General features: G+C 47.2%; 1 protein-coding gene across 8 annotated transcripts in view; it reads left to right on the forward strand.

Annotated features, from left to right (window-relative positions):
• ITSN1 (intersectin 1) overlaps positions 1–10,530 on the forward strand; it is a 213,988-nt gene extending 203,458 nt beyond the window's left edge. For 7 of the 8 annotated variants that reach the window (XM_023630068.2, XM_070252565.1, XM_023630067.2 and 4 more), the window contains one exon: positions 297–10,530. In XM_023630068.2, coding sequence (XP_023485836.1) covers positions 297–445 — 149 coding nt within the window. In that variant the 3' untranslated portion in view covers positions 446–10,530. The remainder of the gene's footprint in view (positions 1–296) is intronic. The other variant, XR_011433019.1, reaches the window with a different exon arrangement.
• The last annotated feature ends 4,533 nt before the right edge of the window (positions 10,531–15,063 follow it).

Below are 15,063 nucleotides of genomic sequence, written 5' to 3' on the forward strand. Positions count from 1 at the left end.
TGCTTATAGTCCTTTGGAGGTCCCCAGGTGTGGGGAAAGTCGTGGTCTGTTTTTAGCTCCTTCTAGAGTCTCCTTTGTCCACCCTCCTCCCTCCCACAACCGTGTCCTTTTCTTTTCACTCCATTTAAAATTTACCGTCTGTCATTGTAGCTCATGGGTTCCTGCAAACTGACCTAGCTCCCTTTTGGAAGAAGGGAGAGTGTAACAATTCACTGGGGAATTCCCAATGTGCCACCTACATGCCTTGAAGAGAAGGAAGTCTCTCTCTGAGCAGTGTCTGTTTCTTCTCCTTTCAGATTTTTTGGGTCGGACGGAGATCCGAGTGGCTGACATCAAGAAGGACCAGGGTTCCAAGGGTCCAGTTACGAAGTGCCTCCTGCTGCACGAAGTTCCTACTGGAGAGATTGTGGTCCGCTTGGACCTGCAGTTGTTTGATGAGCCATAGGGAGCTGGCTCAGGGCATGAGTGGCAGAGTTCCAGCCCAAAGCAGCAGATGCTGTCTGAAAATGGTGTTGCTTTTCTAAGACTACCATTTGGTGTTCAGCCACAGGGCAACTGGACAGTGAAGACAGGCCCCTCAAAGCTTCTAGGAATAATTCTCGACAATCCTTCCCCCCAAACAATTTCCCATTTTATGAAACAAACTGTTTTCCTTTGTCCTCATTGCAGGTCTCATCATGTCTTCTAGGGTCTTGGAAATCCCATGGTCCCCAGCTAGGCTCTGTTGGGAGTCTGGCCCATCCCTGGGCCTGAGGCGTGGCTCTAGTGATTGTAAAATAGATTTATAAAGGCAATGTCTGTATTTTTGGAGAACTCATGTAACCCTCATCTTTCTTACCTCCACCAGCCCCCAAGTGGGCCCCTTGACCTATGAAGCCTAGTCCTTGGTGTGTTTAGAAATAATTATGATGGTCCTGTCATTGCTTGAGAATCTCATTCCCCCACAGGGACCTTATGTGAAATGCTGCCCTGGATCTGATCACTGGGGGAGATGGTTTCCTGACCAGACACTGGGCTGGCTCTTCGAAGAGTTAGTCCACGGAAGATTCCAGCAGGTGTGTCATTGCAGCCATTCCGGTGTCCTCTTTTATTGATAGATGTCAATGAAAACCATCACTGGCTACTATCAGGTGATGGAATTCTCATTTTCAGCATACTTGGAAGATAGTTAAGGAAACTTGTTATCTGCAAAGTTATCCTCTGCTGGATTCGGTCACTGCAGGTCACCTGAAAGGCTGTTTTATGACATCATTGGGTCCTGGTTGCCAGCCCAGCTAGGAAATTCTCTTTTGACTTGGAGGTCCTGTGATGTTTCGTGACAAGAGTAGTTTCTGGTGACAAGCTTTAAGCCTGTTCTCACTTGAATGTGCTGGATCCTGACTGTCATGGGAAATTTCAGCAGCTGTTTTTGGTACATTCCCAAAAAAGGCATCCCTATGGTGTGAAAAGGAAAAGTGACAATCTGGAAGTGGGGTGGAAAGATGTGAAGGAAATCCATTAGGCGGTGTGGGAAAAACCCTAGGAGCATGCAACCCCCACAAGTCTGAGGAGGAAGCCCTAAGGCTCTTGTCCATGGTCCACCACACACAACCAACCTCTCAGTAATGCAAATACGTGTGTGTGTTGCCAGAGTCAGGAGGGTATGACCACATGCCAAGCTGTTTGGTTTGAGTTCTTTGATTTTTTTCCCCCTTAAATGCCAGGAGATAGGCTGGTTAACTAGATAATAACTTGATTTGGTAAGGAAAATTGTGGGTTGTATTTTGCTCGCATGTTAATGTTCTCCTAATCCCAGTTTGCTGTGGTCACGAAGTGTTCTTTGCATGTTCTCTTGGTACCGGAGTCTAGCTTTCCTGTGTTAGATGGTGTTCTCTTTGACTGTAGGTTCTTAGATTTTAATTAGGGTTGTAGAAGCGCTCTATAAATGATAGCGTCAACATAGCAGCAGAGTCCCCACTTTGCTGGGAGTCGAATGCGTAGTGTCGTAATTTCCCATAAGAGCCCTCTCATCGTTCAAGCAATTTTTAAAATGTGTGTGTTGGAAAGGGCAACAAAGTTTACATTTCATACTTTTAAGAAACACTTTATTATTTATTTATTGAAGATAGTGTAGAATTTTGTATCAAGAACAACAGACATAAGTATTTTTTGAAACAAGCAGATAATATCCTTTAGTTAGAAACTTTCAATTGATCATCTTCTAGGCCAAGTTTAACTTCCCGCATGCACTTGTTTACCACTTCCCAGCAGAAAACATGGTTAAAATTCTTTAAGTTTATATTTTTTTGATGTTGTTAAGAAACTGTTTTAAATTAAATCTATAAATAGACATACAACTCATGCTTTCCTATTTCTATAACTAATATAGTTTGTTCAGTGTATTTATGAAGGACACGTTACTACAGTAGAAAAAAAAGTATTAGATGTGTAAATGGGGTAGTACTGGGTCACAAGTCCAACCCATTTCTTTCTGTTCTCCCTTTTCTTCGTTGGCTTTCTTTGTGTGTTAATGTTGGGCATCACTATTCATGTAGGTAGGATGTGGTGTGGACAAATGACAAACATCTTGTAACCCTTTTAGGTATACCAGGTCACCCACTTGCAGAGTCCCATTACTGGCATTAACGTAGCATGAAACGCAATATGTGAGTCTTTTTCCCCGAGTGACTATATTGAACATCCCTGAGATGTTCTCCAGGGTGGCGAGTTCTGGATTAGTGTCCTCATACTCAGCGGTGCAACTTGTAGTGTGACCAATCATATTTATGGATGAGTTAGGCTGGCTCTCGGATCACCTGTGACTCAGGAGTCGCGTCGAGGGAGAGAGGAATGTGGGAGAGGCACGGAGTCTCAAATCCCTTGAATCTTTCACTTCTACCTTTTTGTCTGTCTGGCCTAAATTTCTTTTTTTTTTTCCCCCTTTTTCTCCCCAAAGCCCGCCAGTACATAGTTGTATATTCTTCGTTGTGGGTCCTTCTAGTTGTGGCATTTGGGATGCTGCCTCAGCATGGTCTGATGAGCAGTGCCATGTCCGCGCCCAGGATTCGAACCAACGAAACACTGGGCTGCCTTTAGCAGAGGGTGGGAACTTAACCACTGGGCCACGGGGCCAGCCCCCTGGCCTCAATTTCATACAGGTGAGATATACCTTGCCAGTTTGTCTTCTAGCTCTTTGCTTTCTAAACACAGGGTTTGTCTAGGCCACTGCATCCTGGTATTCTGACCCCAGCCCTCGAGACAGCTCTGCAAGCATCCATCTTCTTGGAGCCACGTTGACCTCCTCCAGCCCAACGAAAGGCTTCTCTGCTCACAGGGCTGTGCTCTGTGGACAGGAGCCCCTGAACTGGGGCTTCTTCCTAGACCAGCTCTCCTGGAGGGACAATCCATATCCTGGTCCCTCTGGGGCAGGGTTTCTCTGCCTGATGTTGTCTCCCCTGGCAGGCAGGCAGGCAGCACCATCTCCTGGAGGCAGGTCTGTTGTGACCACGAGAGCCTGAAGGATGTGGCTCATTCGGATGCAGGGCTGGCCTGACATGAGAAGAGGGACCTTTCTAGGCTAGGCTTATCAGGGATGCTTGAGAACGTGGGGCTGGGCTTCTAGATTCACTGTGTGGATAACATGTCCCTGTCCTCTGATGGCAGACGAGACAGCTATGCTCCCAAAGAACATTAATGTCCCTTTTAAGGGCATTTTTTTCTTCTTTGCTTTTTGAACAACTTAAGCATGACCTATGTATATGAAAGTTAACTGATTTCATCTGGTTGAGTAGCACTGAATTTAATTGGAAAAAAAAATCCCATCAGAAAATGGGTAAATTGACAAAGAGGGTGATACAGGAACCATCGTCTTGGTGACCTGGTACCCAGGCGTCCTCCGGGCAGGAGTGAGGGCAGGAGCTGCTGGAGCAGGATGATTGCTGGTCTGCCACCCAAGGCCAGGCAGGTCGGCTTCTCTCCAGGAGCTGGCTGGTGCAAGCAGGAGCCACTGACCATACAGAATGGGGCGTTCTAGAATCCGATGGGGCTGGAGAAGAGGGGGATGGATGGGGTGCGTCTGGTTTTGTTGGAAAGGTGAAGATCTTGGAGTATATTTTAGAGTTTGCCAATACTTTGTACAAGGAGAAAAAGACTTCTCTATCTCTACTCCAAAGAATTTTTTCTAGTTGGTTGGGCCTTCATGTTCCTAAGAAGAAAATTTGTTCTGTGTGTGTAACAGCTGTAAGAATTTCCACTGGAGACAGCGAGTAGGACTTAATTATTTGACTTTATTTTATTTTGTATTGACTCCCTTATCTTTTGGGGTTGGAACTGACTTACAGCAGGCACTAGCATTTTGAAACAGACACCTGCATGCTCTGGAGGAAACAGGGTCATTTCAGACTGGAGGTGAGTGTGAGGTTAGCAATAGGTCTGCTTGCTCCAGAGGCACTTGCTTTACGAGTATAGAGCCTCCTGTGCCAGAAAATGAGGCGATGAAAACAAACCAGCCTGGATGTTCTCGTTTTGCCTTTAGAATTAGGAGCCTTTCCTCCTGCCAGGCTGAAGCGTAATCGGTAGGTACCACCAGAAACCGGTGACACGGTGAAGCCCTCGGACGCTGTGGTCTGAGCTGCCCTAAGAGATGTCTGCTAGAACCTGGCAGTGCCCTGAACCATGTTCTGTGGGGCTGCCTAGTATTGTGTCAATTTAGTTGGCATGTTTGTTTACTGGAAAGCAGCCGTTTATTTGAGCTGGAGGAGAGGAAAGTTCTAGAACTCCCGTTTCCCCAGCCTGCATTGTATCAGATCCAGGATGTGTCTGTAGATCATCAGGGTCGACTAAGGTACATAACCTGATATCTTTAGGAGCCAGAATCTATTCCTGATAAGCATGGAAAACATTCCACACAGAGGATAGAAAGCACCTAACAGCTGTCTATCTTGGGAGCATGAAAACCCAGATGCCACGCGTTGTAACGTCTTATCTCTGGGTTGTGATCTCTCAGTGACATAGCCAGTACTGCTAATTCTGCCCTGTTCACTCAGGGAGTCCCCACCCCGGGCCAGGCCTCCGTCCGGGGCTGGGAGGCAGTGGGAGGGGCCTGCCTTTGTGGCTTTGGAGGCCTAATCCTAGATCTAATTTTAAGTCATTGAAATAATACCCAAAGCTTGTAAAAATTCATCTCCACCTCCAAATAGTTATTTCAGTGACATACAGGTTCAACCTGTTCCTCCTTTAAAAGGAACCCTCTTAATGTGGCCTTGGGGAACGAGGTACCACCCACAGAATGTTTTTCAACACTGTGTGTGGTTGTGGTCTTTTAGCGTGAATTTGCCCCTCCCTGCTGGATGTCAGGGTGTTTCAAGAACTGTTTGTAACAGGATTCCGTTCTACTTTCTATACCAGCCTACATTGTTAATGTCATCTGAATAGTGTGAATATTTTAGTGTTTAAAGGCCCCAAGTTAGACTGTGTTCAGAAGTGGACGGACTTGGTCAGCCTTGAAAAAGCTGAGCGCTTCTCTGATATTTACTGAGACGTAACCAGTAGCCAGGGTTTCTTTTTATGCAGTGGTAGGAATGCATATTCTTTTCCTTCTAGGAACCCTGGTTTTGTACTTCTTTCGTTTAAAAGAATAACATTCCTGTGCAGCTGTGTTTCTAAAACTATGTTCCTTTGCACTTCTGCTCTTAGACTCAAATCCCTATTTCCCCCTGTTTCTGTACTGAAGCAGAATGGGGGCCTGGGACAAAGAGGATGACCCCAGAACCAGAGAAAGGGGGGCGGTGGCTGCCCCTCTACCCACTGTCACCGCTAGGGGGCGATCTCCCCGTTGGAAGCTCGCCGGGCGCGCGGGCAGATCCCGGGATGCTGGCTCCACCTGCTGCCGCTCCAGCACGTTGCTCTCGTGCAAAGCACAGAACAAACCCGCTGGGTCTGGGATTGCAGGCAGGAGAGGGGAGGAAGTTAGAGGCGGCCGTGGACTCGAACCCAGCGCTCCTGGGGTCCCTAGGGACACTTCGCCTTTCCCTGCTGCGGGGGTGGGACCTGTACGGAGTCTTCAGCCTTCCTGCCTTTTCTGCATCTGCTTTGGTGAAAGCCCCTGAGATTCAGTTCTCCAGGGGCTTCACGTGTAAGCTGGAGGTGTCCCCTATGGGGGCTGACTTCTCAGGGCAGGCTGCCTGGAGGAGGCGCCCTCTCCCCAGCAAATGTTCTAGAAGTCAGGTCCCCTCTACTTGGATTGGAAAACAGTCTCTACGTGGAGACCTTGACTTCTGGGATTTCAGATGTAAAGAATTGTTGAAAACGACATTTTGTGGTGTGTGTTTGTGAGTGTGTGAATGTGTTTGCGTGTGCACCAGGGGGAAGGAATGGATGTGCGGAGTGAACACGGAAACAGCATGGTCTGACCCTCTCGTAATCGCACTCAGGACCTGCTACATGATTTGTGAGCTGAGTGCAAAACAAAAATGTGGGGCTCCCTGTTCAAAATTAAGAGTTTCCAGGTGATGACAGCAGAGAGTTAAACCAAGTGCAGGCTCTTCTAAGCACAGGGTCCTGTGACCGCACAGGCCACACGCCCCTGAAGCCAGCCCTGCTCACGCTGTATTTTCAGTGGTTCTTGAAGCAGGTGGGACCTCCTCTTGTCTTCTTCCTTTGTCGAGAACCCTGGCAGGTTGTGGAGAGCTGGGCTGACGCCCTTTCAAAACGTCCGCTTTTATTTCATAAAAGCACAAATTGGTCTGGACGCATCAGAGGGTCGGGAACCCGAGTGCCTAGCTGACAGGTGTGCCCGGGGCGGAGAGGGAGGGTCTGCCTGGTCTCTGCGCTCCCAGTCCAAGGCTGCCACAGGCACCAAGCGCTCTTTGAGCATTTACCATTTAACCCACTGATTTGAAATAAAACTCTTCCTTGTAGTCGCTAGTCATCCGCCTGGGGTTTTTCTCCCCTTTCCTGTTAGGACACAGGGGCATTTCCAGCCTCTGCTTTCAAAGGGAGCATCCAGGAACAGTAAAGAGAAGCAGGGAGGGTGAAGACGCTCATGCCCCCTCCCCGGGGGCTGGACGCTTGTTCCTCCGTCACCACTCCCTAGAAGAGGGAGTGCCCGGGTGGGCGGAGCCAGCAGCCTTCCTGCCTGGGCGGGGCCAAATGGTCCACAGATGTCTGGGTGTGCCTGCTTCTGAGAAGCAGCGGCTTCCCAGCTGGGATCTTCTCCTAGGAGCCCATCTATGGCTTTTCAGTAGGGTGACTTCAGGAGAGAGGAAAGAACCCACTGTGTGAGTAGCTCAAGTTCTAGAAGACCATAGCTCCTGGAGGCAGATGATCTTAGAGTTAATCATCCTGCTGTTTGTTTGTTGTTGCTTTCTTCCACAAGCTTTTCCTTGTGCTGGCCTGGATGCTCCAAAATTTTTGCACTTCTGCTTGCTCTTTGCAAATCAGGCTAATTTCTACACACAGAGAGCAATAATCCTTTCTATGTTTCCCAATTCTGTCTGGGATTATAAAGTAAAAATGTCGACAGAAAGTTGAACAGAAATTGCAGATTCATCTCGAGTGAATTTGACTGCATCTCTCTGAGCAAAATAGCAAACGATAGCTTTGTTTCTACGTGTAATACAATCTTCCAGACTACTGAAATTCTAGAAAGTATTTTCTAGAGGCATTGAATTAATATCATGTCTGCATTCGTTTTCATGAACGAGCATTTTGATGTCCATTTTACAAATCAACATCCTTAAAATGTCATCTGCTAAATAGTCACTGTGTCAGAAGGTGGATATTCTAGCAAGATCTTTGGTAATGATATTTATTTTTACACATGCATTTAAAACATACATTGCCAATAGCCCAAGTGTCTTAGAACTGTGAAACCAGCTTCAGCTCTTGTCTGCTGAAGCAGAGCAAGCTGAAGTCTGTACCCTAACTGGACCCTTCTCCCTACCCCCTCATAGCCCTGCATAGATGGAGAAGTTGGCAATCATCTGATTCCTGCTGAGTTGCCTTAGCTCCGCTCACTTTATATCCTCACATCGATAGCTGGTCACCAGACGTGTAAATACATGTATACAGATGAGGAATCTGCAACAAAAAGTCGTCTGTATGATAATCAGCTCTCAGCTTCTGGATTTCTGCATTTTATGCAGTTTCCAGCTATGAAAAAATGCAGGATTCCACTACACAAAGTGAAACAGTTGTGCTCTTTAAATGGTTTGTCATGAAATCTCTGCTGTATGTTTTTGGGAATGTCCGTGACTAACTGTATATATGGTATGTAAGAGACGATGCTGTTAATGTTGCATAAACTAACACAGATTCTGTAGTCAAAAATATTTAACTTGTTATTGTAAAATGTGATTTGTCATTGAGAGATTATTTTTCTGTATGTATATGAGAGTATTTTAGGAATCTAATTTAAGTGCATAAAACTATAGAAAAAAATTTAAAAACCTATTCCTGGAGTAGAAAATGCTTAATCAGATTACTTGGGTTCAACCCAACTAAATTTCTCACATTAAAAAGAAAATCCAAGTGCATATGTTAGAAATTCAAAGAAATCATTTTGGGGGCAGGGAATATGACAAATTTGAATGAAATGGTGGTAGTGTGATAATATAAAAGTATCCTCTAGACATGACCTCAGGTGAGACCTTGGTGTTTCATTAAAAACTGGTTTAAACAAGCAACATATCCTGGAGGGTGGTTGTGTCAAGAAGGATGAGAGGATTGACAGCCTGTTTCTCATCTGGTCCAGGTGCCACAGAAGCTTCCATGGGTTCTGGTGGGTTGGGCTGGAATCCAGGGTTGACCCAGCCATCCCTCTAGAGAGTTCTGAATGTGGGAGGGAGGCCACCCTCTGACTTCCGGGTCAGCTTTATCGTTCTTTTTCTGGATAGATTCAGCATATCCCTTTGGTGTTTTCATTTTCAATGAAATTTCCTGGGGCAGCTTCGCCATCTTCACCTGTTGCACAGCTAGGTGGGTTGAAGGATGAAGTTTGGGGGTTTCTGGTTAAGCTGTTTCTGGGCACACAAAACAGGCAAAACAGAGCAGCCTCCTGAATGCCCGTGTCCCAGATGGAGACCCCAGGGGCAAGAGTCCTTTCTCCTGCTCCCCTTCCCAGAAAAGGATCAGAAATCCAGGCTTCTTCTGGGGCCCAGATTTTGCCACCAGAAGTGTTCCTGCAGGCCACCTAAGGATGGAATGCAAAATTCCGTGAAACTCAACGTCTAAACCCCTGAGAGATGCAATTGGAAGTCATTTCAGGAGGTGGCAACCCCAGGGGTCCGGCCTCCCGGAACAGGCCAGAAATGGTGCAGAGAGGAAAAGAGTGAGATGGGGGCCCTGAATGTGGATCACCATTTGTGGACAGTTGAGGGCCGATGGCTAGAAAGGCATGTGGGGAGTGAGAGCATTAGGTTTTCAACATTTTTTTTCCAACAAGCTTTGTGCTTCTTGACGCTGCCAGCAACAGTTGAAGTCCCTTTTTTGATGGGCCTGAACTTGGCAAACACTAGAGTCAGAGTGACTTCCTGGACTTCAGGGGTACGGGGAGCTTTCCAGAAGCTTCTGTGAATCTGTTGTCATACCAGTAATCTGCAAATCACCTTGAGGAACTGTCCGTGTGGCCTGTAACTGACTTTATTCCCAAAGATGGAGCCGTTTAGCAATCTCCTTGTTCGAGCATAGCCTGGGAAGACGATCTTACATCAGCCAGCAGAACCAGACGAGCGATGGTCCGCCCACCCAGACCAGGTCCTGACCCTTCTTTCTCAGCACCACGCCCTCCTGGCTGGGGGAGCAACGGGGCTGTGAGTGGGAATAAGTCAGTCAGTCAACTGTCCCCTGGGCCCCCATTGTTCCAGAAACGTTTGGGGACAAGAGAAGCCAGAAGAACATGGGTCTCCTGCCCGGCAGCATCTGCTGCCCACTCCAGTTAGCCGTTGCCTGTTTGGAAAGAATGTATCAATCCTCACATGAGTCCCTTGTGTTTGCAGTGACAAATGGGTCACAGTGCTGGTGGCATATTGCTCCTGTCACAGCCCTGCCCAGGGGTGGGACGAAGCCACCTCCCCAGTGGATGTCCTGTTGACTGTAATATACTTCTGTTGCCAAATAATGGTACTGTTTAATTTTCCGTAAAAGGGAGACTATATTGTCTGATATGTGATGTCAATGGAGCTCTAAAAATTACTAAACACTATTATAAATTGTAGAATTATGTCTTTGTCTAAGGTTTGATGAAGCGGGGCCAAAACATTAGGCTTATTTTTCTGTTTGAAAGAAGCTGAGATCAGTTTTGCCGTTCGAGTGTTCCTTTGGCACCTTATTATGTACGAAATGTTCAATTTTACCGATTCAGATGACGGTAACTGAGTTTTGTTTTTGTTTTTGTTTTCGTTTTTCTTTAAACCAGTAGTGGCATCAGTACAGATTGTTACTCCTGTGTATCTTGAACCTGAACAGAACAATCTCTTCAAAACCACTCTTCGGTCATTTCGACCTGTACGGTTTAAAGTCACATCGTTCATGAATAAAATGAGAAAAGCCGTCCCTGTGACAGTGGATTATTTTGGGTTCTCTCTGCCCCACCTCCTCTCTGCGCAGACAGGAAACCCGTGGTCCTGTGAACGGCATCCCCGTCTGTGTGTTTCCTTCTCCCACAGATAAGGCAGTAGCTGTGGAAGGAAAATTATGCAAAAACAAACTTAAAAAATCAACCAAACCAACAACCCTATCAGCTCTCCCGTGCCTTCTTCAGACAGATGTCAGCACCGAGCGGAAGTCGATCTCCCTGTGCCAGGCACCATTTCTGAAAATGTGAGAAGGTCTGTGTGGTGTAGGGTAAGGAATGCCAGGCGTGGTGAGGGGCGAGCAGAAAGCTGAGATTGTCTTACAAAGGACATTCAGAAGGATCATTCTGGCTTTCCTCAAGGAAGTTTCCAACACAGACAACTCTGCGTATTTAGAACTTTGACTTTTACCTCTGGGCACCATTAGTAAACCCAACACTGAATTTTGTTGTTACCTGAATCTGGGTGTATAACTTAGAGCATTTTCCTCTGTTCTGGTTTTAAGGTAGTTCCCCTCTTATTTCATCGCTGATTTATCTTAATATGAACAAGTCTTTTAAATGGTCTAGTTGGCTTGGATACTAGTTAAATTGTTACAGCACATTTTAAAAAATTTGACACTAACGCAGTGTATCTTTGCCTTCTTTTAAACTGGTAGGCCCCATTTTTGATAAACATAGAAATCTTATGCCCTTTTCCTCATTGTTATTTGAAGTTTTAAAAATAAATTAAATGTCATTAAAATCAAAGAAATAATAAGTTACCTTCCCAAATTACACCTCGTTTTCTCCGAGATTGACAAGATTCCCCGCGGCACAGCTCGGCGGGTGGAAGCAGTCACTGGTATAAAACACGGTGAATAGAGACCTCCAATACGAAGGCAATAAAATCACCTGACAGGGATGTTCTTCCACACAAAATAAATGTTAACGTTTTGATGCGCATCACGCCTGTAGTTTTTCTGCGTGTGCACACGTGTGTTTTAGATGCTTTTGCACTATTCAATAGCTAATATGCATTGAGCCCTTCCCATGTGCAAGGCACAGTTCATTTACATAATTTATATAATTCATCTCACATTTTGTTTTCTTTCTTTCAAATCAGCTATATATATATATATATATATATATATTTTTTTTTTTTTTTTGCACAACTTGATTTTTAAGAACTCCATAAAGTTTGAATGTATCCTAATGTACTCTAATTTATTCAAACAATCCTGAATGGTTACATGTTTCGGTTGCTTTAAAATTTTCACCTTGGTAACAAAGTGCTGTGAAGAGTATGATTGTACACGGATCTCTGGGTTAATGGCTGATGGCCACGTAAGGCGGGGTTTCCCCTCATTTCTCTGTGCTTAATCAACAGGAAGCTTGATGAGTTTGATTCCGAAGGATTTGGGCAGTATTACAGCAAGAGGGGAAGCCGAAGATATTTTGTCCGTTAGTTGTCCCGTGTCCCTGTGGTTTTACAGGGGTTCACAGCGTGTGCGATGCCCCATCTGGTGCGGTGTGGGCCTCGCTGCAGCCAGGGGACAAGCTGGAGGAAGGCACATGAGTCTCGGGGAGCCTGCAGTATCGGTTAGCTTACAGACTCAGCTGCTGAGACTTAGACCCAGCATGCCCTGGCCTTCAGGAGAAGTTTCTCTCTCATGTTACAGCCCAGAGGTCGGCCTGGCAGAGTGGCTCTGCCCTTGAAATCACTTGGCTTTGACCTTGGAGGGTGGCTGTTCCAGCTCCCACCATCTCGTCTGCATCTAGTCAAAGGCCAAGGGGACCGACTAAGAGGCTTGCACGCCCGTTGCCTGTGCGGCCCACACATCATTCCTGTCCTTCCTCATCTGCTGGAACTTAGTTTCGTGGCCAGGGACTGCAAGGGAGGCTGGTAAACGCGGTCTCTCACTGGGTGGCCCTCTGCCCGGCTAAGGGTTAGGTGACTGGCTATCAGGGCCGAGCAGCTGTCTGGGCCCTCCTGGCTCTTAGGAAAATACCAAGAGGCCCCGAAGTGGCGTCTCTACCATTGTTAACAGTAGATGATTATGCAGCTGCTTTGCCAGGAGAAAGCCAGGGTTTCAACCACACAGCCAGCTAGGAGGGCAATGGCATGCCAGCTGGAGGGCACACCAGTCCCAGCACCAGGCTGCAGGGAGTGCCCTGGGCCACTCATTGCCCTGCAGGCCTTCCTAGCTGCAGCCGTCCTACCTCTGCCCACCCAGGGGTAGCTCTGGGAAGGGAATTAGTTTGCTGTTCAAACACTTGCAAGGTGACCAAGGAATGGGCACCTGAGATGGCTCTTGTCTGGAGAACTCTATTTTCTCTAGAAGGCCAACAGGAGGGAAAATGTGGGAAACAGCTGATCTGGGTTAATGGGTGAATTGGGAGCATCTTAGGGACAAGTGGGAAGGGACACAGGGACTTACCTGAGATCAGCTTTGCCGGTTGGCTCCAGTGATGGGGAGGTCATGTGCCAGGGCTTAGTCAAACATGGTGGGACAAGCACAAAGTGAGTGAAGACCTGGGCTCTGGGACCTGGCCCCCCAGCTGCCCAAGCATGTGACCCTGGGCCAATCTCTAGGGCCCCTCAATCTTCTTATTTGTAAACTGGGGTGATGTCTGTCCTACCTGTATCACAAGGTTGTTATGAAGCTTAAGATATACATGCAACGGCCTTGAAAGCTGCAGAGCACCCTACAATCAGGGGGTGTTCTGTCTGGATTAAGGGCATCTTACTAGGAAGAGGCTTCTCTGGAGACCTTTGGAGCGTGCATCATCATGCTGAGGGACCAGCAGTTCTGAACAAGCCCTATGAAGACGAGAGCTTTGGGCAGGCAATACTGGATGGATTTTGTTGAGTGGCTACGACAGGTCAGGTGCTGTGTTTAATCAATCCATCCTTGGGGTCAGATGGCCCAGAGAACTTACAAGGTCGATGAGCCACTAACAAACACCATTTACTGACATCTTTGTGTCTGTGCGGCCCTGTCCTGAGCTCTTCATAATCTTGCCTCATTCTCACAGCTACTCTGGAAGTGGCCACTGTCGCTTCCACTTACGGGGCAGGAAGTGGGGGCTTGAAGTCGGGGTGCTTCATGGGTTGAAGGAGCAGAGGCTGGCGTGTCCACGCTCTGGAAGGCTCCAAGATGTGTTCATATCCCCTTATTTATGGAACTTTCTGGTGCCATTCAGTGAAAATTGCTGCGCCTGTCCCATAAGAGGTGCGCTAAACTTGTTGAATGAACTTAGTAGAGTGCTTCTTACTCTCCACCAGGTCACCCTAGGGTCTGGGAGGGGGCTAGTATCCAAGAGAAGCAGTGCGTTCACTGTGGCTGGAGAGGTTCTAGCCCTGTCAGGATGTACTTTACCGCCTGGAGTGCAGAGGCCCCATGAGCACCAGGTGAGTCTGAGGAGCCTCTTCGGGCACTTTCAGGGTAACTGTAATTATTAGAGAAGCAGAAAGGTTTATTCTGTTTGGCTCCCAGCCTGTGGAAACAGAGCATCTGTTGACTTGTTGCCCCCAGCCTGCTGGTTGGCCAGAAAGGCCTTAAGAGGATTCAGCTCTCCGGCTGAATTTCTAACAGCGCACTGTCCTTTGGAAGGCTGCTCCCAGTCGGGGAGAAAACCCTTTTTCCTTCTACTCTGGGCTGCAATTCCCGGTGGCTCCTTGGTGCCGAGGACATGCACCGGGTCTGACAGCTCGTTGAGAAACCTGCTGTTCTGCGGCCCTCTCTACTACGTGCTCTGATCTGGACCTCTGCCCGCAGTGGGCTGAGGGGATGAACGCTCCTCAGCAGAACTGCTTTCACTGCAGAGTGGAGCCATCTTCCCGGCCAGGATCTCTGAAAGCCTTTCTAGAAAGCATACCACCTTTATACTCAAGAGGCTAATATCGGGGCAGGACTGTAAGACAAATCCCTTTGGGCTTCTAAGTCAAAATGCACTTTACGAAGTACTTGTTACAATCAGAGGAGCACAAACCCGCCCCACTTTAAGTGCTTTAAGCAGACCCAATGCACAGACCGGACCTGAGGGGCACAGCAATGCAGGCTGGCCCCTGCACTGCAGAAGCTTCGAGAAGCCCGAAGCAGCAGAGCACGGAGCAGCTGCCACTGTCTGACCAGCGTGGGTTCTGGGGGCCAGAGAACCCCTTTCAGTATCTTTGACTAGAGGTGGGCAACAACAGTTGATACTTCAAGACGACAACCAGCCTGGTTTGCTGGTGCCGTGGCTCGGCCTGCGGGCTCAGCCCCTCCCCAGGTCTGGGCTCAGAGCCCAAGGAAACGAGGTAAGATACATTAAGTCTGTAATAGAGCCTGGCATAAAATGAGGCCTCAATAAATGTTAACTACTTTTCCTACAGGACACAAGCTTCCATAAATTCCTAATCATAATCTACACAAACTAAATTCTCCAGCCAAAAAGACTTTTAACCTTTAAACTAGAGGGATACTAAAAGAAAGATATAAAAATAAAGCTCCCTATATTTCCACTTTAAAAGACAAAGTAAACACAGTATG

This window comes from Equus caballus, chromosome 26, assembly GCF_041296265.1.
Source record: "Equus caballus isolate H_3958 breed thoroughbred chromosome 26, TB-T2T, whole genome shotgun sequence".
NCBI lineage: Eukaryota > Metazoa > Chordata > Mammalia > Perissodactyla > Equidae > Equus > Equus caballus.